The following is a 24,432-nucleotide window of genomic DNA, read 5'->3' on the forward strand; positions in this document are numbered from 1 at the left end:
GGTGGGAGCTATGCCAATAGAAAGCGAGCGCCGCGCGGCTTGCTCGAGCAGCCAGCGAATCGCTTGAGCGTACCGCGAGAAGGCCGTACGCGCGGGAGTTGTTGCTAGGTAGATTTAAGATGGCGGCTCTGGATAGGGTCAAGGTGCTGGTGTTGGGCGACTCCGGTGAGTGCGTGCCCCCATCCGCTCCCCTAGCGCGATGCGCGCGCGCACAGCGAGGGGCGGGGGCGCCCCCTCCCCTCCCGTGCCCCCCACCCGCAGCCGAGGCGCATGCGCAATGAGCCGCTGCCTGACTGGAAGGGTCCCCCCGAGACCCTACCGTTGGGTCTCGAGCGTTGGCCGTAACCGCTGTCCTGGGGCGCATTGCCCCGGCCCCCGTCAGCCCCTTTGTCCTGCGGTTGCCCAGCTGACTGGCGTTGTCCTCTGTGTGCTTTTGCAGGTGTCGGAAAGTCTTCGCTCGTGCACCTCCTGTGCCACAATCAGGTGCTGGGAAACCCGTCCTGGACAGTGGGCTGCTCGGTGGATGTGCGAGTAGGTGCCAGGCAGCCAAGTGTACTGGGGAAAAACTGATACCTTATTATAGAAGCACAGAATCACTAAGGCTGGAAAGAAAAAACAGTAAGATGATCTAGTTCAACCACTAACCATGTCCCTCAGTGACACGTCTACACAGTTCTTGAATGCCTCCAAGGGACGGTGACTCCACCACCTCCCTGGGCAGCCTGTGCCAGTGCCTCACCACTCTTTCAGAGAAGATGTTTTTCCTAATAGCCAACCCAAACCTCCCCTGGTGCAACTTAAGGCCACTCCCTCTCGCCCTGAACTTGAGGGTATTCAGTGTGATCCCTCACTTCCTGCTCACTGCAGAGGATGAGGTTATTCACTGACTTCTTTTCAACCCTATGTGCAATCTTCATAGCACAGCGATAAACGCTTTCATCTTTTTATTAGTGTTTCCTGTGTTTTCCTTGAAGTTCTGTGCCATCATTTAGGACTGATCCTGCTTTACTGTCTGTGAGTTTCATCTCTGAGAATCCCAAAATATGTTTCCAAAATTTGGGGAAGGAAACGCAGAAATTCTGTTTCACTGCAGAATAAAACAAAAATTATTGATTGATTCATTCAGTTGAGATGTTGGCAAGAATTTGGAGAGGAAAAAGATGTGGTCAGTTGGAACCCAGTGTGTCAGTGTTTTAATCTTGTGGTCCTAGCACAAGAAGTCATGACTGCATCTTTACATCTGCTTTAGCAACAATGCTATTTCTAAACGCACGATGAGGCATAAGGTTTGGTAATATTTGGTTGACAGAATGCTTCCTGCTGATTCACCAAACTCCATCTTATGTGAAAAAGATCTCCAATATCCCCTGTCCACTGCCTGACTCAGCCCAGCCAGTCCCTTTCCACTTGAGAGATTTGAAATGCTGTCAGTGTTAAGATTTGCAAATTTCTATCCACGTGCAGTAGTCCTTTCAGCTGTATTGTATGGATTAATGCCCACAGGCTGATGCTGTGGTTATGTATGATGTTAATTTTCCATTAGATCCATGACTACAAAGAAGGGACTCCAGAAGAGAAGACTTACTATATTGAGCTGTGGGATGTTGGAGGTTCAGTGGGTAGTGCCACTAGTGTGAAAAGCACAAGAGCAGTATTTTATAACTCACTGAATGGTAAGTTTGCTTGGTATCAATCTCTTTTTGTTGCTGTTTCTGTTAAGAGCTCTCTCTTGGTTCTGGAGGATGACTCCTTTAAGACTAGCTGAGTGCTGTCCCATTCTCTTTTCTGATTCCAGCATATTTGTAAAGGAAAAAAAAAAAAAAAACGATACCATTCTTAGAATTTTATGGCTTCAATTTTGAACTGGAAAGCTATTTTAGGCAAACCTGTGCAAATAAGCTTCATCAGCCTTCCCCTTCAGTCTTGTGCAGCTAGTGCAAAGAGGAGTCAGTCAAGTTGCAGTGATGTCCTTTCCAACTAGACATGCAGACATAAAAGGCTGCCTTCACCTCTCCAGGCCTGTTTTACTTGCAGAAATACAATTGATATTTTCTTGTCTGTCTAGTTCCAAAACCTACAGTACGGAAATAATTATTTGAATTTATACAATATGAACTTGAATTTATGGTATGAACTTTGATGGTTATATCCCACAATGACAAACTTGAACTCTTCTCCCATAAAATTGCAATATTCTGATAACCATCTTGCCTTCTGCTCATTTAATTTGCCGAGTGATTTTTAGTAGTTGAATCTTGCAGCTTGCTGTTGGTGGAAAGTTACATTTCATGCCATTTGAAAGGATGGCATCTGTTCCCTTGAGATACTGACTTAAAGGTCTGGTGGTTCATCTGTATCACTAAGGTAGCAAATAAGAGATTGCATTTCAGTTATTACTTTTTTGGCATCCAAGGATAGTTCGCTGAAAATAGATATATACCTGATTAACATCTGCTTCTGAATCTCATTTCTTGTTCCTCATCATTTGAGAACCTTCAATAATGTTTTAAGCTATACAGTAAGCAATTTTTGCTCTGTGATTAACTAGTTATTTCTTTCCCCTTCCCAGGAGGATAACTGTATGAAGGTATCTCTTGCTCGTATTGTTAACCGGAGCTCTCTAAATAAGATTTGATTTGAGTTGTGCCCTCAGAGCAAGGGCCTCAAACTAGGCCTCTATTGTACATGAAAAAAAAATGGAATTCTTTTTAACACCAAATTTGCAGTATGCCAGCCTGTATAGGTCAGACTTGGAAATATCCTAGAACAGCACATTAGGAGATGAAATGTCAAAGTTATGTATCTGTGTTATAATTGATGAAGTTACTAAAATAGAGCTATTTATCTCCACTGCCCAAATGATATAATTAGTCAGCTTGCATATGAAAACTGTTGGCTTTGGTAGTTAGCCTTGGCTCTGTTGTGGTTTTTGGTTTTTTTTCATTAAATAAATTCCTTTGTTAGAGCTTGTCTCACAAATTGCTTCTCACCAAATGTGAGAAGATTAATGCGTTCCTTCTGCCTGACTGCTTGGCCTTGCTGGGCTTGCGGCGATTGGAAATACCTGACTTCAAAAGACAGTTGATGTTTGGTTGCGGCAACGCCATTGTGGGCTTTCAGGGAGACCTGAGTGCTTTGAGGCTTATACAGTTTACTCTTGAGTTGACCTCGGTTTCTCTGCTTTGTTGTCCCTGCATCTGGTGTGTGGATTGTGGTAGTCTAAGGACAGTGAACAGGCAGCAAGGCTGTGGTTTGCAGACCTTTGTATGGGAGGAATGTTTCCTTGAGTGGTCATTGGTCCTACCTGCTCTTTTTTTGATGTTGTCTTTAATGCTGGCACAGCTATCCCTGTAGGCTTTCAGTGAAGCAGAGAAGGGAACCGACCTATCAAAAATACAACTAGGGAAGAGTGTCTGGAGATGGAGCGTATTTCTCACAGACTGTGCAGCATTGCCTGTGAATCTGCTGCCATAGGCCAAGTTACGCTGTGTCATGCTTTTTCTCCCTACCCTAGAGATAGGCAAGCAATTGAGTTGTCTTTCCATGCTATTACTAAGATAAATGCTTTGGAATAAGGATGTGGTTGTGAGATGATGGGAAATCACACAGCAGTGAGTTTCTGTGCGCAGTAATGTGAGGTGCTGGAGAATGTGTTTGTTCTTAGTATGTACAGTGGGTGGCATCTTTCGGAATTAAGGTGAAAGATTAAATGACTAGTTTTCTACACCTATAGGCTGTGAAGTGTGTTTAAAAAAAATCCTGATAAGAATATGATGCCACTTGGTCCTTGAATTAATTACGGTTTGAAGTCTGGAGGAAGTGGGAACATTCCACAGGTTTCAGAAGGTGTGAATAAATAGAAGAAATTTGCTAGCAGGAATTGGTAACGGAGTTAGGAGCTATGGTTATCAGAAGTGGGTGTCTGTTAATAGCACCGCTAAGAAGTTTGGCTGGCAATTTTCCTCTCTGATTTTATATTGTGAAAGCTGATGGTAATGAAAAGTGCTGGAAGCTTAAATACATGAAATCATATTCATTCATATTTCTACTAGCCATTTAGTGGACTGTGAAAGTCTGTGGGTCTGTTTCTCTTGTGGTTACCTCCCCAGGTACTTGGCATCAGTTCTTGAATACCCTTCAGAACAAAGAAGCAGCCTTTAGACTTCTCAGCTGGTGTGACCAAAAAATGGTTATGTTTACTAATTAGGCAAAGCAGAGAAAGGATGATTTCTCTGCTGCAGCCATACAGTTTCAGTATCCTTAAGACTAGACAAAGCAGAATCAGAGAATGCCTGCAAGCCACTTGCAGATTAAATCCTGAGGTGGCTGTTCTTTTCCCTTTTTTTTTGTGAGATTTTTCTTTTAGTTCTTATCTAATTCCTGATAAGCAACTTAAAAAAAAAAAAACAAAACAAAAAAAAAACAACTGCTGCATTACAATATTTTCTGTTTTTCTTATTTACTGTAACTGAACTGGTTATACTTCCCTTCCCTGATTGTCAGATATCTGGGAATCTGCAGATGTCATTTTGTGAAGATAAGAAAAAGACGTGTCATTAAATAGCATCTTGCTGCCTACTCTTTCACTTTAGGGATAATTCTAGTGCATGACTTAACCAACAAGAAATCATCCCAGAATTTATATCGCTGGTCTTTGGAAGCACTCAACAGAGATGTTGCTCCAACAGGAGTTCTTGTGACAAATGGGTGAGTGAAAACGTACGCGAACTGTTAAGTCACATTAATTCCAAGCTGTTACGGGAGTCTTTGTTCATCCCCAAGTGTGAAAACCACACAAAGTTAGATGTGGCTAGACTTGTAAGGCAGAAATAAAAAAAATGAGAGTGTACCAAAGAAAATCACTGTTCTTTTTGTTTTGTGCTGCTGATCAGGCCATTCTATCAATAGATTCCCCAACTGCATAGCAGAGACCTTGCTTTAAGGGAAGAGATGTTTACTGTGCCCTTCATTTGCCTGAGGCTTCTGTGTGAGTGTGTCCCTGATACATCAAGAGTTGCAAATCCCTTGAACAGTAAGTGTCATGGGATGGCATGACTCTATTTGGAAGGGCTTCCCCTGAATGCACCCAGACCAAGTAAGCTCACTTTTTGGTGGATGGGAGTCATTTCTGGAGTGTAACTGAAAAAGAGCTTAAAGAACTCCATGTAAAGAACATGATAATAATTAGCTTTCCAACATCTTGCCAAGTATGTCCTCTTCTATCTCTGTGCTTGTGTTATACACATAATCAAAGAGGTTTTCGAGTCACTGATAAACCACACACATGAGTAGGGAAGCAATAGTAAAGGACAGCTTTTTGTGGGTAGAATCCAGTGTTTATTTGCCTGTGCTGGTATGCAGGTACTTCTGTAGGAACATGGGAGAAGGAGAGGAGGATTTGCATTTAAGTAAACTTAAAATTTCTCTAAAGCTTCACTTCAGGGACAGATGCCCAGCCCCTGCCAATTACTTGATCAAGTTGTTGCTATTACTCATAAAATTACTTTATAGAAAGCTTGTCTTAGGTATAACTGGCAGGTATCCTAAGGGCAATGCTTGGAGTATGGATTTGTAATGATGTTTAATTACTATATCATTTATTTTATAAAGACTATCTTTGATCATGATTCATACCTGAATCAAAGCTTGCCGGAATTCAGGTTGTAGTAGCTATGTTTACGTGAATGTAGAAGTTAGTAACTTGACACATCAGCAGTGTTATTGCAGCCATTTTGATCTAAAGTGGAAAGGGATAACGTTTCATAGTTGTGATTGATCTCATTGTCCTGCCTTAAAAATTTAGGAACTTTGGATGTTCAGAGATGCTGGCTCCATTCTTTGTCTCTGATGGCTGTATGTGCTTGGTATAATACTGAATGAAATTCCTGTTTCTTTCTTGCTTGTATAAATTATCTAGCATTTCTTGTGGCCTGCAGGTCATCTATGCAGAGAAGAAATCCAATCACCTGGTTTCTTTTTTCTTTCAGTTTCTGTGTAGGGTCTTAGATGCCAAAGCCTTAATTTACAGATACGTCATGTTCTCACTTAGATAAATAATGTTTGTAAATTACTCTTATTTGAAAGGAACGGGGAGTCTCATGGTGGCCGTATGCTTCCTCAGTTGACCATTACTCCATTCAGGATTATATTTGTTTCCTTCAGTGACTATGACCGTGAACAGTTTGCTGATAACCAGATTCCGCTGCTGGTAATAGGAACTAAGCTGGATCAGATCCCAGAAACTAAACGTAATGAAGTTTTGACTAGGACAGCTTTCTTGGCTGAAGATTTCAATGCTGAAGAGATAAATTTGGTTAGTATCCTTGTCACCAGTGTTTTTCTTTTATATGGCAGAGATTCTGATTTGCTGTTAAGTAAAACTTGTTAGAAAAATTGCAATTCTAGAGATTTTCTCAGTAGTGCAGGAGTCATGCACATTTTGATTAGCTGTCACCTTTATGGGATGAAATGATGGTCTTTGTTTCACTGTAGAAAGATAGAGGGGTTAGATAAAGCTGCTTATCTTGGAATTGGTGGCTGGGAGTTAAGTTTTCTCTTCCCTCTCCTTAGTTCTGACACAAAATGTCTTTGAATGAAACATCAAGACCATTCTGGACATGGATACATATGTGTAGTGTGTTAACCCCAGCAGGCAGTTAAGTGACACACAGCTGCTCACTGACTCTCACCCCATAGGATGGGGAAGAGAATCAGAAGGATTCTCTGAGAAAACTCATTTCTCTGAGAAAACTCGTGGGTTGAAGTAATGACAGTTTGACGTACAACTGGAAACTGTGCAAGCAAAGCAAAAAAGGAATTCATTTGCTAATTCCCTCAGCAGGCAGATGCTTAGCCACTTCCAGCAAAGCAGGGCTTTATCATGCCTATGTAGCAGTTACTTGGGAAGACAAACACCATTAATCGTAGTGTCTCCACTTGCCTTCTCCTTTCCCAAAGGTGTTATGGCTGAGCATGATGCCTTGTGGTATGGGATATTCCTTTGGTTGGTTGGAGTCGGTTGTCTTGGCTGTGTCTCCTCCCAGCTCCTTTCCCACTCCAACTTGCTCGTTGCAGAAAAGGCCTTAATGCTATATAAGCGCTGTTCAGCAATAGCTAAAACATTGATGTGTTATCAGTACTGTTTTCAAATCCAAACCATAGCACTATGAAGTGTTATGTTTTTATGAAGAAAAAATAAACTCTATTCCAGACAAAACATTACTATGTTTAAAAATATCAGTGTGCTGTGTAAATGACTATGCACACTCACAGTCTCATATAGCCAGTACAAATTATTAGCTGGCTTCATAGCTGGTGACAGAAGGTAGATATGGAGAACATAGGTCAGATTTATCTGATTACTTCACAGTATAGAAGTGGCTTTGCCTCTAGTGTGAGGAGCCTACCCTTCAGGCAGAGATTAAGATGAAGGGCAGTACTAAGGAAAGCTGCCACTTCCACATCTTTCATGAGAAAACGGTTTTGGTCTACAGGTCAGGCTAATACCTTGCATAATACCTGCCTAGGATTATTTCTGGATCATCTCCTGATACTGCACCTCTGAAATCACTTGACTGCTGCTTGTCTTGAGCAATTTATTTTGCCTTCAAACCTCTCATTCCCAACTTTTTTTGTTTAGCTAAACTTAAAACACTAAAGGTTTTTTTTTTATTGTTCCTTCTCAATCCATTTGATGACATTTATTTACAAATCACTTTTTTCTCTCAAATGACTTTGGAGCTGAAATAATAGCAGATAGACTGTTTTCCTTCATTGATTGTATGTGCACGTGTGGGGAAAAATGTTATGGTAATTTCCATATGTATGTCTTCATTGCACTGATTTTCTTGTGCTTTGTTTGTTGACTTTTATGTGTTCTAGGATTGCACCAATCCTCGTTACTTGGCTGCAGGCTCATCCAATGCTGTCAAACTAAGCAGATTTTTTGATAAGGTAAGTCAAGTCAATTAAACTAGGTTTTACTGCTCTGTGTATTGACCACTGTGATTTGAGCAAGGAAAACAGTTAGCTATTCCTTTCACATTGTGCTTTTTGAGTTTGAATCAACTCAAGCGAGGTATGGGCAAGCCAAAGACTAGTCTTATCTTGGAGATCTCTGATCAACTTGAAAATTTGACTTTTGATCCGTATGGAGTAATGAAGAAAAACTCACAACTGTGCAAAAACACTGCATACACTTTTGAAATCATTTGGCAGACCAGAGAGTTTGCAGTGAGCTAGGGTAATGTGAAGAGTTACAAGATGATGGTTAGCTCTATTTCTCCTAGTTAAATCCAATTTCAGGAATGAAGAAATTTAGCACCTTACTTTTCTTTCCTGAACTAGAGAGCATCAAGACCTACTGTGAAAATGACAGGATTGCTCTGGCTTAAGACACTTTTCATCCCCTGGACAAGGAGATCATAGTGAAACAGATCATGTCCCGTAACAGATCATTCTTCAGAAAGAAAATTTGGCCTGAATTTTCTTTGGAGGAGAGGGCAGGTTGTACAAAATGATACTAATTACTTTTTGATTCTCGGACTGGTGATGCTGGATCCATAGATGCCCTTCAGCATGGACAGTTTGTGTATCATTCTCAGAGAGCAAGTAAGACTACCTCCTGTCAAGCCTCACCTAATGCCCACTGGACACGTGCAGAATGAGCTTTTGCAGCAAAACCGATGCACCTGCAGATAGGGATGAGAATAACATCAGCTCTGATGCAGTAAGGAGACACCAATCCCTCCATTACTAAAAGAGGGCTTCTTTCATTTGGTGTACAGAAGTTGAGGAGCCTTACCAGGAGTTACTGAAGGTGGCAACTCCTTCAGTGCGTAACAGAGTATTGCAATTAAAGATGTAGGCCTGGAGCACAGGGCTTGGGTTCAGATCTCTCCCCAGTTAGCCACGAGTTTCAGGGCTGACGTGTGAAGTATTGGTTGAGATTTGAGGTTATGCATATATTGTGCCTGCTATGATCATTTCTCTGTTTTTTCCAGGTCATAGAGAAGAGATATTTCTTAAGAGATGGTAATCAGGTTGGTAATTTTTTCCTACTTTTTTATTTTGTTTCTCCCAATGTCATGAACTGCTGATAGAGACCTTTTTTAAAACACGGGCTTCACGTGACTTAAATGCTCATTTATGCCAGTAGTTGAGTTTTTATATCTGTGGGAGCACACCTGCTTTGAATAGGTGGAGAAATATCTGACTTCTGTCAGCTGGAATGTTTGTCTGTAATGTGATGAGCAGTAAACTAAGTATGCTAACATAGTTGAGGTAAATTGGGCTAACAGGATCTCTTTCAAATCTCTCAGCTTCAGGCTGCTGGCTTGCAAGTTTGGGCCAGAGATGCTGTCTTGAAGGTCAATGAAAGGGCTTTTTTGCACAGATGGAGCTAGCATTTTATATTTTGAACAGATAGTTTTCATAAAACCAGTGGAACTGCAGAAAAAAAACGGCAGTATGATACCGTACTGTAATTAATTCCTAAATGGTTATATAAACTGTTTCCAGTACAGTTGGTAAAGAACAAGTAAAATGACACTCTTTGACAGGCAAGTCACTTCAACTTTCTATTGCCCCTGTTTTCTCATGTGTTGTCTAACATGCAGGTAGCAATGAAGTTCTACTGATCGTGTCAGTGAGGTGCTTGCAAATTATGGTGAATACCATCACAGAAATACTGTGAAATGTATCACTAAGTGTAGCTGAGCTGGAAGTCCCTTAGGGAGAGTGGAAAAAAAGTGAATCCGGAATTATAAAATGCTTACCTTATGTGAGCGTTATGTTCTTATGCATAATAGAAATAAATTTGCTTTTTTTCCTGTTTCAGTTCTGCAAGTTTCCCTTTTATTCTCCCCTCTCCACTCCTACTCACATTCTAGAGAAATTCCCTTTCATGGGAATAATAGCTTAATGCAGAAATCTGATTGTGTGCTGTTTGTTACATGGTGTAAGACTTTTATTTTCTTATTTGATCGTTTCTAGTAGCTAGCCAGAGATTATTTTCTATATGGTCTCATGGCGAAGATTACAGCCTGCTGATTACTACTCTCATTTGCCTTACTGACAACAGCTCAAAAGCTTAAAACAGATCTTAAGCTGCGGACAGTTATATTTAAAGGCAAAATCCAAATTTGAATGGAAGACTTCAATATAAACTCATAATGTTACTATTTGAAATGAGCTATTTAATGTGAATCTTGTGAATATCTTTCTGGGTTTTCTACGACGGGTTCCTTCAATCCCTTTTGTTCTGATTGTACTTTTGTTATAGAATTCTTCATGATGAAAAGAATAATAAGTTTCAAATTGCTTGTAGCTGGGCTTCAATCAGATCTTATGTAAACAAATAATTGTTACTCTTAATTAATTGGCTTTAATATAGAAAATGCTAAAGCAGTTAAGTTTTTAGCTATGGTGTCTTTCTACTTTTGAGTTATAATGACAGCATTTTTCTTTTCTGAATTCCCAAAGCAGTTTGGATTAGATGAACTTCTGTGTAAAACTACGGGGTTTCTCTCAGGGATTATTGTTTTTCAGGCTTGAACAAAATAATTCTTGAATGAATACCTGTCTGTTTAAGTCTTAGGTAGGCCTGACTAAATTTCACTTGTGTTTCTGTAGCGGATTTTTATTTTGGGTAAGCTCTTTGGCTGTCTCCATTTACCAGTGAATTACATAACCTATGCAGTCTACTTCGTATTGTGAATTACATTCTCTTCCCATATCAACCATAAACGCCTTTATTGTCCTAGCACGATCTGTAATGCTTGGCTGACACCTTCCATTTTAATATTCTGTATATCCTATGAGAATATGGATGTTTACTGATTCTGCTGTTTCTGCTTATGTGGAGTTAGAGATTCAAGTTATTCTGAATCATAGTCACACAGTTTTAAGAGTCACCAATATGCCAGCCGTCTAATGCAGTATTAAAGAGCAGTGTATCTCTTTCTTTGGGGGGATTCGTGGCTGCACTGCATTGCAAATGTTTGAAATACCATTAAACCAGATAAGCTTTTGATGGTTTTCAGTAGATTTTTTTTGTAAGTACTCATCATCATGGTGCAACCAGTATATGCAGATAGTCTGCAAAAATAAAGGGTGCTAATTCTTTGTATTATTGCAGCTTTTTCTATTCTGATGGTTTTCTCAAAGCTTTCACCAATTGTTAAAACTGTACTTTCAGCTGTACTACAAGTAAAATGCTGCTGTCTCAGGTTAGAGGCATTAAGTGTCAACAGTTGTTTAATAGAATGTGGTAATAATATTTTATAGTTTTAAGAATGAATGGAGGATAAATTTTTTAATGCATTTGAATCTGGGGGAAAATATGGACTTGGGAATCTCTAATTAAGTGGTTCAAGATTCACTGTACACCTTGCCAAAAAAGCCTAAAGGCTCCTAAAGGAGCTCTACAGGACAAAAGATCCATACTATAGTTTGACATCTTGTTCAATTGATGGTGCTCCTCTAGCACTAGTCTGAAGCGTTTTAGTCCTGATTCTGGGGACAGTGTGGAAGAGGAAGACATTGTTGCAGTCGGGGCGGTAAGAGGCACGTGAGTATGGGTGAGAGGGAACTCCTGCTGATTCTAATGAATTATCTTTTCTGTCTCTAGATTCCTGGCTTCTCAGAAAGAAAGAGATTTGGAGGAGGAACACTGAAGAGCCTTCATTATGATTGAACACTGAAAGAGAAATAGAAGATGACTTCTACAAGTTTCTGACAACATTCTCATTCCCACCGGATGCTTAAAGACAATAATTCTTATGTCAAGCAGAATAAAATGAAATTATGCTTTGGCCAGGTAGACTGCTGAAGCTACTTTTGCCAGAAAAGACTTTAGGAAGAATTTCCAGAAACCTAATTTGAAACCTAAAGTCCTTCTTAAGATTGCCTGGAGATATGGGAACATTTGGGGAAAGTGTGCAATAAATTCAGTGCCTCCCACACCACAGTGGTGAACTATCATGCACAGCACGTATATTTGACATCTTTTTTTCCATTTAGGAAACTTATGGATAGTCTTTGCAATGAATTACATTCATGTTACCTCTAACAGAAAGATGATACTGAATGGGCTTCTCATTTACAGTAAAATGAACAAAACAAGTGAGCAAAATGTAAGAATGAGTAAGGGGTGGTCTGGAAGATAACAGAATGCTATCATTAAATGTGTGGTGTTGTTTCACCTGGAACACGCTATTCAGCCATATTGAAAAGGGATAAAAACAATAGGTGAAAGATGAAAAAGGATTTGAAGCCTAAAAAAATCACAAGTGGAAAACAAATTCTGCTGCTTAAATTAAAATTGCTTACTTTAGAGATGACAAAGTAAATTAGATACTTCTGTTTGTCTTTTCGTAATTGAGTGTTCTTGTTCTTTATATTAAAAGGCAACGTCTTGAAAGATGATGGAAAAAGTAAAGCTTTATACAGTGCTATATGGAACAAATGTGGCATGGTCTTACTGAATCTGAGAGCTTAGAGAATTCAGAAAATGTGAAATATAAGAACATCCAGTGTTAAAATAGATAGAAATGTAAAAGAGGTACAAAGCCCTGAAAAAGAAGAGACCGGGTATGACTATAAAGGAAGTTCTGTGATGTTTCCTTTTCACATTTAGTGCTAAGGACGTGGAAAGGGTATTGGCCTCATCTGCTCTCAGAGTTGTTGGCTTTGCAAATAGCCCAAGCTTTGCAGAGTTTCTCACCTCCCCAGAATTATGTGAAGTGGTGAGAGCCTGATTCGTGGCAGTTTATTGTTTCCTTTTGCTTTTCTCTCCTCTCTCATAGTCACTGCTAATGGTTAAGCCTCTGGCAAAGGCTAACTAAGAGCTGGAGTTAGATATAAATACAGATTGGTAATAAATGGAGGTAGAAGAAAGTAAAATACTGGTATGAAATTGACAGTGAGCTGAGTTCTGCAGTCTCCAGATTACATCTGCCTGCAGCTCTTCTCTAGCAGCTGCCTGGAAATAAATGGAAAGCTGCCTATTGCTGCTAATCAGGCACAAAAATGACAGCTAGGTATACCCGTCAAGCTTATTAAAAATATGAATACTTTTCCTCAGGCCATTTTCAGAAATTGGAAATTTGCAAACGTGAGTGCATTAAGTTTTCAGATGCACGTATAAAATAGGTTATTAGTTTATGCTTAGTTTATGAGCAGGAAAAATAAGGTACCGAAATATTCATAGCAGATAATTCATGTCTGAGCTATGCAGATCAGGACAGCACCAGTATCTGATTCTGCTCCCTTGACAGTGAAAGCTAGAATTGTTTTCTCAAGGTCAGATGCTGTCTTACGGTAATCAGAACTGGAGTCCCTCCTGTTACCAAGGAGCTGCAGAGTAGGACAAGAAAGCCAGTAAGGAGTATTTTTTCCTTCACTCGATGGCTTCTTCAAGAGAATTGGAAGTGTTGCAGAGTAAGGAAGGACATTCTACTGAAAATGCTGCATGAAACAACAGTTGCACAGGTCTTTGATTTGTAAGAAGCAGCTTTCCAAAGTAGCCCTCTTCAATTAATCAAAAAAAAGATCATTGTCTAGCATGCTGTAGGGAAGTCCTAGTTCCAGCTCAGCTGTGTTTGAGCATTTTGCTCCTCAGGCTCCCTAAAGAAGAAACAAAGTCATCAATTCATACTCCAGGAACGGAAGAGAATGCATAGGATTTGTGCCTCAGTGGAACTGAAGGCTATGACAGTCAAGATGTTGGAGCAGATTAGAAGTAGATGCTTTTAGGACAGTAGAAGAGAAGATAAAGGGAACGGTACTGAAAAGAGTGGAGTATGTGGACAAGCAGTGCAAGGTTAGCAGATTGAAGTTGGCTTGAGGGCAGAGCTCTCACTGCAGGCCCAGCTATGCTCCTCTGGGCTCACTCATCTACCTGTGAGCCATATAACACTAGTTTTAAATTGTCATCAGAAAAAGCTGTGTTCATTTTTCTCCCAAATATTTATTGTCCGTGCCAGGTTATTTCCATTTACTATTGAATTGACTTGCTGCATTGTCTGACGAGTGACTTCATGGACGGTCTCACTATCTCATCTACTAAGTGGAGGCATGGCTTTGATGTATCTGTTTATCAAATTGTATCACATGGTTTATCAAATACACTGGGAATTAAAGAGTTTACTTTTTTTTAACAAAAAAAAATTAGTCTGGATGTTTAATTTGAAGAAAATCAGGATCAAAGTTTTTCCAAGCTCTTTGTGTTGTCAAAATATTTATTCCATTAGCACCACCCTCAACTCTGTCTGGCCATAAATACTGCCATAACTTTGATATGGTTAGTTTTAATGCGAAGAAATCCTTTAGACAGCTGACATGTGATTATAATTCTAAAAGGCAAAGGCTACGTTTCTGCGCTGTTCTCTGTCAGCAGTCCTGAGGAATGACTGCAGACCCATCTGGCCGTGATTGCAGCACTTTAGTATTTGTGGTCCTCAATTAGAATAGATTGTTTTATAAAATACTTATGTATGTGGGGTTTTTTTTCCAAGTATTTTTACCCACTTTTCTTGTAGCATTTCATCAGGGCTGAGCTAAAGATGTTAGCATATTCTAGCTATGCTTAAATATAATCCTGAAATGTCATAGTTTTCCCATGCTTGGGGTTAGGATAATTGCAGTATCCCTATTTTGTGGTTTCTGCATTTGCATAGCTAGCATACACTTCAGCTCTCTTTAAATAACTCCATACTATTTTGCTTTGTTACAGTAGCTTCTCTTCTCCTAAATGCAATACAGTGGCAGAATGGGTAGTGAATAACAAATTAGACAAACCATAGGAATTGGCATAAACTCAAGCAGGCACCGTTGGCCTGCTGAATATGTGTAGTGTGTATCCAGGTGAGGGATGACCATCCCAGCTCTTTTTTCCATTGATTTCACCCTTACTCACTGTCTCATCTTTTCCATGCTTCTGCTTTCTCCCTCTCTTAAACTGGTTGAACATCAGTTTTAAATAATCACTAGAGAAAAGCTGTGTTCATCTTTCTCCTAAATGTTCATTATGCAGCCCAACCCTGTTTGGTTTTGGTTGGTTTTTATTTATCACAAGCAAGAGTGACTAGCTAGATCATCTTGTGCCTGTGTTAACACAGTGGTGCGAGTCTAACATCTTAGTTATTTTAATGCAAATAGATCTCCAGTCTAGATTAAGATTCTGATCTATTTAAATGTCAGCAGGTTGCCACAATTATGTGTATTTTTTTCCCTTTAGGACAAGGCGCTGTGCAGTAGAGCTGATGAAGTTGCATTTATTTTTAAGAGAAGTGATAGGTCCACTTCAGAAATCACAATGAGAAACCCAAATCCGTTTCACTGCTGTTTGCCCCTCACCTTTTTCAGCTGCCGACAAGACACTGCAGCTCCAAGCTTGAGGCTGTGGCACCAGGCACTTTCTCTGTGCTGCACTTGACTCCTCCTGTGTTTCAACTTCCATTTCTCTGCCTTCCCCTCCTCATGCCTTGTGTGAGCCTACTGTCTGTCTTTTCTCTGTCCCTCCAGTTCCCTTTCTTGGTCCCCGATTTCTTTCCCTGTCTGACCACTCTGTCTCCCCACTCTTTTTGTGCTCCCTCTTCCCCCCACCTTTCTCTGTTTCTTTCCACCTTGATGTCTTTCTTGTTGTCTCACTTGCTTTCTGTCTCTGTTTTTTTGTCTTTTGTCTCCCCCACTACATCTCTCCCTGCCTCTGTCTCTCCTGTTCTCTCCCTCTCCTGTCTCCCTCCCTGATGTCTGTCACAGGCACACACATTACTTTTACCCCTTTTGTCTAAAATGGAGCTCCTCCATCTATGTTCTCAGAAACACATTCCCAGATGCTCTATACCTAATGCTTAGTGCAAAGTGTCAGGGAAGACGGTTCATGCATGTATTTCAAGGTGTGTAAGACTTCAGTGCACACACGGGTGTGAGGTATAGCAAATGAGCACAGAGCCTCCCTTCTTCCCAAAGGGCTTGGCAGAACTTTCTGGTTGGTTTATGTCTACCTTCTTCACTGAGGGCATAGAAGCATGAATATGTCCTAAATAAGGAAAATCCTCAGAACTGCCTTCTTGATTTCCGAACAGAAATACAGGAAACCGATATGTTAAGTAACCTTAAATTCTTCAGAATGTATGTGTTTCTGGCTTAGTAGCAAATAACGGGATTGGCTGCTCTACAGCAGTCTTTAGAAAAGGTGCCACTGGCTTTATTTATGTTGAACCTATCCAGTAATGGGGTTTTGGGGCAACTTTAATACCAATTTTCATTATTGATAATAACAATAATATTTGCAGAGGCAGCTTCAATATGCTCCGTCTATCACAAATGAGATACGAACTGCTGTGCCAGAGCCTGCAGTCAATAGATTTTTCAGTGAGGTATGGTGAAGTCTGTGCTTGAGTCATCATTTCTCAGTTGATAAGGAGGTGACAGGCTTTACCAGGAGAAAAACTGCTTCTGCTTTTCAGCAAAGAGAGCTTAATCCTTCTATATTTCCCTTTCTTTTGTTAGCCAGCTCTTCCCATTAGAACTCTTGTTCCTGTCTTACTTTCCTTAAGAGGATGCCGGATTCTTTGATTCCTTTATAGGGCTGAGCATGTCTACAGCTTAGTACGCTAGTTTTCTTTGACAAAAAGCCATTATCATTATTGATGAACCTGTCACTGGCTGGCAAGTTACCAGAAAGTACTCAGAGGTAAAGCTTTCCTTAGGGTGTGCTTTGCTGCAGCACTGTGTATTAGGTCCTCTGACAGGCGCTGATTTTGGAAAAAACATCAGGTAGATGTTAAGTGGAAGAGGGAAAGGAGGACAAAAATAAGTAAGTCCCAATCCTCTTCAAATGTCCAATCACCTACAAAGAGCTTCTACCCAGTGAGAAACCACTACATAGCTGAAACACTGGCTTTACAAACAGGAGCATTGTTCTTAGCATTGTCCACTTGTGCTACTGTAGTGTATTGTAATATCTGATCAGCAGACAGGGAAAATGGAGAATAGGATCCCTTTGTTTTCTTCATAGTACATCAAAATGAACAGTGAAGGACTTAAGTCTTCATCACTAACATTAACATCACTAACAGCAGCATACAGGCTTTGCAGTTGTGCAGGCAGAGCTGCAATCATGAAATCATAGAGTCATAGAATGGCTTGGATAGGAAAGTACCTTAAAGATCATCTTGTTCCAATCCCACTGCCATGGGCAGGGTTGTGACACACCAGATCAGGCTGCCCAGGACCTCATCCAACCTGGCCTTGAATGCCTCCAGAGATGGGGCATCCACAGCTTCTTTGGGAAACCTGTTCCAGTGCCTCACACCCTCTGAGTAAAACATTTTCTCCTAATACCTAATCTAAATCTCCCCTCTGCCAGTTTAAAACCGTTCCCCCCATCCTGTCACTATCAGACCATGTCAATCTCCCTCCTGTTTGTAAGCTCCCTTCAACTACTGGAAGGCCACACTGAGGTCTCCCTGGAGCTTTCTCTTCTCTACACCGAACAAGCCCAAATCCCTCAACCTTTCTTCATAGGAGAGGTGCTGCAGCCCTCTCATCATCTTTTGTGGTCCTCCTCTGGACCCACTCCAACAGCTCCACGTCTTTTTTGCACTGGTGGCCCCAGGCCTGGAGGCAGTACTGCAGGTGAAGCCTCACAAAGGCAGAGCAGAAACAAACACCTCCCTCTCCCTGCTGGCCATCCCTCTTTTGATGCAGCCTGGGATACTGTTGGCCTTTTGAGCTGCAAGTACATGCTGTTGGCTTGTATCAAGCTTTTTATTCACCAGAACCCCCAAGTCCTTCTTGGCAGCGATGCTCTCAAGGCATTATTTTCCCAGTCTGTACACATATCTGGGACTGCCCCGACCCAAGTGCAACACCTTGCAGTTGACCTTGTTGCATCTCATTTAAGTTCACGTGGATGTACTTTTCAAGTTTGTCCAGATCTCTCTGGACAGCATCCCTCTCTTCTATTGTGTCAACTGTACTACTCATCTTGGTGTCATCTGAAAACTTGTTGAAGGTGCACTCAATCCCTCTGCCTGAGTTATTGATAAAGATATTAAAGAGCATTATCTCAAGACAAACCCCTGGAGGGACACCACTTGTCACCAGCCTCCACCTGGACATAGTGCCAGTGACCATAACACTCTGGCTGTGGCCATCCAACCAATTCTTTATCCACTAAGTACTCCACCATTCAAATCCATATCTTTTCAATTTAGAGATAAGAATGTGGTGTGGGAAATTAAGTATGATTTCCAGAAGCAGAGTCTAAAAAGATCTTGAAATTAGATGTAGTTTCCTGACAGTGAGAGTGATGTCACCTGAAACAGTAGAGGAAAGCACATTTGTCATTGTTTGATTTTCTTTCAGAGTAGAATTAGTAGTTTCTGAAAAGTGTTCTTTAATACAGCTCTGAAGAAAAGTCCCCCAGAATACTTAGAAGGAAGCTGATTTAGATGATTGAAGCTATCTGTGCTCTCCAAAGAGACTATGAATTCTATCTTTCTCAGTTTAGTTTCTTAGTCATCCTTTACTGCAAATACCATGAAGTTCAGGCGTATTTTCTTTTTCCTGCTTTGAAATTATTTCATTGAGATAGATCTTATTGTGCCCCTTGGGCTTAACAATGTACAGAAACTTTGGTTCCATAGCTAATGAAAGTGCACAGGCAAATTCCTCCTCAGCATAGCCTTCTCTCAAGATATCAAATGCCCTACAAGCACATAAATAAAAATCCGGCTTCTTTCTTGGCTAGATCAACTGAAGTCAGTGCTGTGTGAACCATCCAACCCAATGGACAATCATTTCTTTTTACGAGGAGACAGAGCATGAAATAAAATAGTGTGCAATTAAACCATGCACTTCTATGTTCCCTTTGACCTGAAAGTTAACATTTACAAAGGGAATATGAACCACTGGCTTTGGGTTAAAGATTTATTAAAAGCCAAGGAGGCCTAGTGGCTCTGAAGTCTAGGACTAAGCTTAGAGTTGTATCTTGATATGTGATGCCATCCTCTCTTCCTGAGGTTTGTTCTGCCCTGGCTTACATGGGCTTGATGGGCTGTCATATCCCTGATGAAAAAAAAAAAATCATATCACAAAATTCAGTGACTATCCAACAGGAGCCACCCTCCTTGGCTGCTCAGGGGGAAGGACAGAAGAGACCAAGGTGACTAAATGTTCTCCCATCTCCTGGAAGTGGTTTTTCTAGCCTGAAGGCAGAAGCATCACAGCAAAGTGAGCAGGTGGCTTCTCCAGCCTCTATCCATGCAGCATCTGTTTTTTCGCGACAAGAAGTGTGTGCTCTCTACTGCAGATGACTTTTATGACCCTTCCTGCACAAATAAATGATAATAATTAACCTGTCTGGCATCTGCTGCTGAATTGTCCCAGAAAAATGAAAGGACGTATTTCATAATGGCCACGCTACAAAAAAAGTACATGTTATTAAAAAAAGCCTTTTTGCCACAAAGCTGTTGGCAGTGCTAAAAAAAAAAAGTGTAAATATTGCTTTATTGTCTCGTATTATGATGAGAGATCTAAGACAACTCCTGTAGCATTTGTTAGTTTGTAAAGGGTTAAAAATAGAGGAAAAATGCAGGTTAGGAACAATGAAATCACAGGCAGAAGTGAATGAATATTTTAATAAATGCATACATTAATGAGTGCATTTTAGCTGGACAAAGGAAAGACTTCCCAGTTTACCAAGATCTCTCTACAAAGCCTCTCTGTCCTCAAGGGAATCAACAGCTCCTCCCTATTTAGTGTCATCTGCTTAAGAAGCTGTAGGCCCTGCTCTGGCTAAAGTATGCCCTAAGGGACAAGAATTACAGTAAAGGGACAGTGAAGAACATATAGCCTTGCCTCTGTCACATGGCACTGAACCAGAAAATGCATATGGAGAGCATAGGGAGGGAAAGGCCAGAAGTCCCTTGTCTCTCCCTCCCTGTTTTTTCCCCAGTACTCATGTCATTCATCCCTCAATGCCCCACCACCTGAACTTGAAGATGATTCAACAGGAAAAAAAAAAGTATCTTAATGCACTTGCTATAAAGTTAAGTTATTTGAATCCCCCTTGTCTATTGGGCCAAGCATAAGCTGTCTCATCTTCCATTTGAAAGGCTTTTCCCATTCTCCTCTCATCTTCCATTCACCATTGATATGCTGAACACCAGATGCCATTTCCAAGCTGTTACATTTTCAAGCAAACCCCCTGGTACTTTCATTCTACCTCTCTGACACAGATGAGCTCCTTGCACATCTTTGCAAAGCTGCCTCACAATGCTTGTGAGAATAGATTTCAGCTAAGCAGCTGCTGGTATGCAGTTACCATGCAGGTGCGTATATATCACGAGATGTATGGCTGTAACAGTCAATACCATGTTTTTTACATTTCTCTTATGACTTTCATCATATATTGCAGCTGCAGTCTCTCTGGGGTAAAGGCCACGTGAAGCCATGCACTGGGCAAAGGTCATAAACCCAGAAAGGGAGCTGAAAAAACACTGCACATTCTTAAAGCTCATTCTCCCACCATTGATTTATTTTGTTTATGAATCATGTTTATGTGATAGCAATTCATTGTGACTATGAATCATATTTATGATTCATACAGCAACGAAGACAGTTGCTATAACATTAATAAAGTACCTCTGTACTTAATATTTCATAAGATCTATATTTAAGAGCCCCTGCAACTAACTAAAGGAGTTGGCAAAGCTGAATCACAGAATAGCTGAGGTTGGAAGAGACCTCTTGAGAGCATCTAGTCTGATATGCCTGCTTAAGGAGAATCAACTGGAGCAAGTTGCCCAGGACTATGTCCAGTTGGGTTTTGAATACCTTCACCACTGGAGAATACAAATCGCTCTTGGCAACATATTGCAGTGTGACACATGAAGGACAACAAGACAATGGGGAATAGTCTATGGATTTATGATTTACCTCTTAAGATGGAAAGGCTGGGTCAGAAACACCACAGACGTGTTAAAAAGCTTTCTTTTCTGCATTTCATATAATTTGGAGATCAATAAATCAAAAAGGCCAGCAACATTATTTCAACAGCATCTCGTTATGTTTTTCCCTGCATAGAATGGAAAAGCAAGGGTAGACACCCTGATAAGCTTTGAAACATTGCATAGCATGTCAAGTGAGTAAAATGATTACAACTTACGTTAGAGAAGAAAACAAGAACAAGCAGGAAGTAGGTCTGCCCATAGTTGGGAGGGCTGCTCCAAAAGTAATGTCTCATATTCTATTATGTTAGCTCACAAAATCAGAAGTGGATGTTGGTGGTATGACAGTAAAGGTTGAACCTTCCTGACAATATCCCATTACATTTTGATGCTGTGTGACAGATGGGAGCAGAGGGGCAATCTGACAAAATGACATCTGACATGGAAATTTGGGTGAAGCAAAGGTGTGTCATTGAATTCATCCATGCAGAAAAAATGGCACCCACTGACATTCATCAATGCTTGCTGAACATTTATGGAGACCAAACAGTGGATGTGAGCACAGTGAGGCGGTGGGTGGTGGGTGTCAGCAGTGTCAACAATGACATGAAAGACAAGCCACATCCTAGGTGGCCATGCAGATTTTGACAAGCACGACATGCAGGCTCTTCTTCATTGCTGGCAAAAATGCACTGCTAATGGTAGTAACTGTGTTGAAAACTAGTGTTCTGTAGCTGAGAATTTGCTCCATTAAATAGCGTTATTGTGCTCTTCGTGGCTGTTGTAGTTTTTATTGAAATAAATGGGAGACATTACTTTTGGAGCATCCTACATAAAAACAAGACCTTTATTTTAATCTGTCATGCCAGAAGAAGACAAGTGAGCAGGACCTGTAAAAACGTATTGAGCAAAATGAAATGTAGGTTCTCAAAGAGCAGTGTAAGATGAAATCCTACTGCATGGCTCAAGAAGGGGGAAGCGATCTTGAAGCCCCTGAAACTTTGTAGCTTTGTTTTCCAAAACAGGTAATTCTTCAATGTCAGAAAATGTGAGATAAACTCTACTCTTAAATATTGTCTGGTAGGAAAGGAATCTCCAGGGTAGGTGGTAGGTGCTGGGTACTTTATTTCTTTGGCTATGATGAATCACTGTTCAGGGTTTTCTAAATTGTTTGCAGCTCTCTTTGAGGTGGAGAATTCCTTGGTGCTGACATGATTTCTTATGGCAATGCTAGAAGAGGCAAGGGTATGGAGAAAGCCTTCCTTGGTATATGGTAAGATGGCAGACAGTAACTGAGAGCTAAAGAAGGCTTATAACTTGGAGACTGTTATGTCTATAGTCTTCCAGAGCGTAGCACAAGGGACTCCAGGTCTATGGTTCAGACTTTCAGGCGCTCTCAAAATAAAATGATCGATATTCCCAGTTGAACTTGTCCCCCGTGCACCCACATTGTAATATGAAACAATTTTCATCTGTTTTAGAGAAAACATCAGCTAGGCACTGCTGCCTAACAGTGCACAATCAGGTTAGCTAAGTCTGTTCCTGGTGACTACGTGACACAGCCTCTAGCTTCATGAAGCCAGAGGAGCTAAACTCAGCCCCTCACAATCTCTAAGCAAGGAAAGTTGAAGGCAGTAGGCCAGTCCTGATCTCAAGCAGGCAGAAATCCCCATAGAGTTTGAGAAAGTGTGGGACACTTCCTTTCTTAGGTCATCTCTCCACAACATTCATGGTCCCTGCTGGTTATGAGGCACCAGCTCCAGATAGTGCTGTCAACTAATGTCTTGCTTCTTTCCGGACAAGTCTTCGACTACATCTCTCTATCTCCATTTCCAGGTAATTTCCCCACAGCCCATGTCTCCAGAGCTGCACCTGTGCTTGCTTTGTTTCTGTTCACTCAGTGTGTGCCGTGCGTAAAACAGCATGCAAAATGAAGACAGACTGCCTCAAAACTTGCCAGCCACGTCAACAAGCAAAAATGCAATCAAGGAGCTGGTGAGGTGTTGTGGTCTGCTTTGGCTGCGGTGCTCCTGCTTCTGGAAGACAAGTATTGTAGGAACAGAGGAGATGCTGCATCCAATTTTAGGCCCCTCAACATCGGGCTGACTAATGGCTGTAAGTTGAATGGTGGTCAGCCAAGGTGCTCAGGGGCCGGGGCCCTCCTCTAATGAGGGACTGGGCTGGTTTGGCCTGTAGATCATGCAGCCTTGGGAGAACCAAAACTGTGGGGAGGATACCAAGAAGATAGCACCCACCTCTTCACAGTAGTGCATGATGGGATGAGACAACTACCACCAACTGAAACATGGGAAGACTGAGCTGCATAGAAGTTACACTTTTTGACCATGAGAACAGCTGCCAGGTGAGGCTATGCATTCTCCATCCTTAGAAGTCTTCAAGACAATACTGCATAAAGCCCTAGGTGGCCCGATATGATCTCAGAGCTCGCTTTGATTTAAGCTGAATATTGCTGTAGTGACCTTCTCAAGTCCTCCCTGACCAGAATTATTGTGTCATCCTAAGGCCAGAGGGGATATCCAAGGAAAACTACCCCTTATCAATAACCACTGTCTTATAGAATCATAGAATCATTAAGGTTGGAAAAGACTTATAAGGTCATTAAGTCCAACCATTAATCCATCCTCACCATGCCCAATAACCATGTCCCTTGGTGCTGCATTTACACAGTTCTTGAAACACCTCCATGGATGGTAACTGCACCACTTCCCTGGGCAGTGTGTTCCAGTGCCTCACCACTCTTTCTGAGAAGAATTTTTCCCTAATATCCAACCTGAACCTTCCCTTGTGCAACTTAAGGTTACTGCCTCTCTCCCTATCCCTCATTAAGTGGGAGAAGAGCCCAACACCTACCTCTCCACAACCTCTTTTCAGGGAGCTATGGAAAGCATTAAAGTCTCTCTTGAGCCTCTTCTTCTCCAGACTAAACAATCTTGTTTCCCTCAGCCACTTCCCAAAGACTTGTGCTGCAGACCCCTCATCACCTACGTTGCCCTTCTCTGAACACGCTCTAGGGCCTTAGTGTCTTTCCTGTAGTGAGGGGCCCAAAACTGAACACAGTACTTGAGGTGCTGCCTCACCAGAGCTGAGTACAGAGGGACAATCACCTCTCTAGTCCTGCTGACTACAACATTTCATACACCACGTTTACTCTTTTGTAGCAGTCAGCCTAGTTTGCCAGAACTGTCACTGGAAGAACAGGCAGCAGAGCTGGAGCCATTTTGTCACATCCACAAAGAACTGTTTTAGAGCAATGTCTACACCCAGTGCTAGCGCTGCTCAAAGGCATCTCCTTTCTCTGCAGACCTTAAAAAATGGCAGCTGGTGGTGCAAGGGTCGTGCAAGGAGGTTTTTGGAGAAGACAGGCTGTTAAGAGCAGTCCCTCTCACAGCAGTATGGCAGGAGGAAACTGGTCACTGCTCTGGATGTGAGGTCTCCCAGGGTGTTCCAGGGA

General features: G+C 41.3%; 1 protein-coding gene across 1 annotated transcript; it reads left to right on the forward strand.

Annotated features, from left to right (window-relative positions):
- Positions 8-14,148, forward strand: RABL3 (RAB, member of RAS oncogene family like 3). Its single transcript, XM_021397407.1, has 8 exons — positions 8-165; positions 440-531; positions 1,544-1,673; positions 4,593-4,707; positions 6,163-6,313; positions 7,882-7,953; positions 9,003-9,041; positions 11,630-14,148. Exons 1-8 carry the CDS (start codon positions 120-122, stop codon positions 11,693-11,695), a joined length of 711 nt encoding a protein of 236 aa, XP_021253082.1. The 5' UTR covers positions 8-119; the 3' UTR covers positions 11,696-14,148.

This window comes from Numida meleagris, chromosome 1 (assembly GCF_002078875.1).
Source record: "Numida meleagris isolate 19003 breed g44 Domestic line chromosome 1, NumMel1.0, whole genome shotgun sequence".
NCBI classification, from domain to species: Eukaryota; Metazoa; Chordata; class Aves; order Galliformes; family Numididae; genus Numida; species Numida meleagris.

Bases quoted from the DNA above. Each gene is read 5' to 3' on its own strand.
- RABL3 (XM_021397407.1), top strand. From the start codon at position 120: ATGGCGGCTCTGGATAGGGTCAAGGTGCTGGTGTTGGGCGACTCCG. The intron at 1,674-4,592 runs GTAAGTTTGCTT...CTTTCACTTTAG, and splicing joins ATTTTATAACTCACTGAATG to GGATAATTCTAGTGCATGAC. The intron at 4,708-6,162 runs GTGAGTGAAAAC...TGTTTCCTTCAG, and splicing joins GGAGTTCTTGTGACAAATGG to TGACTATGACCGTGAACAGT.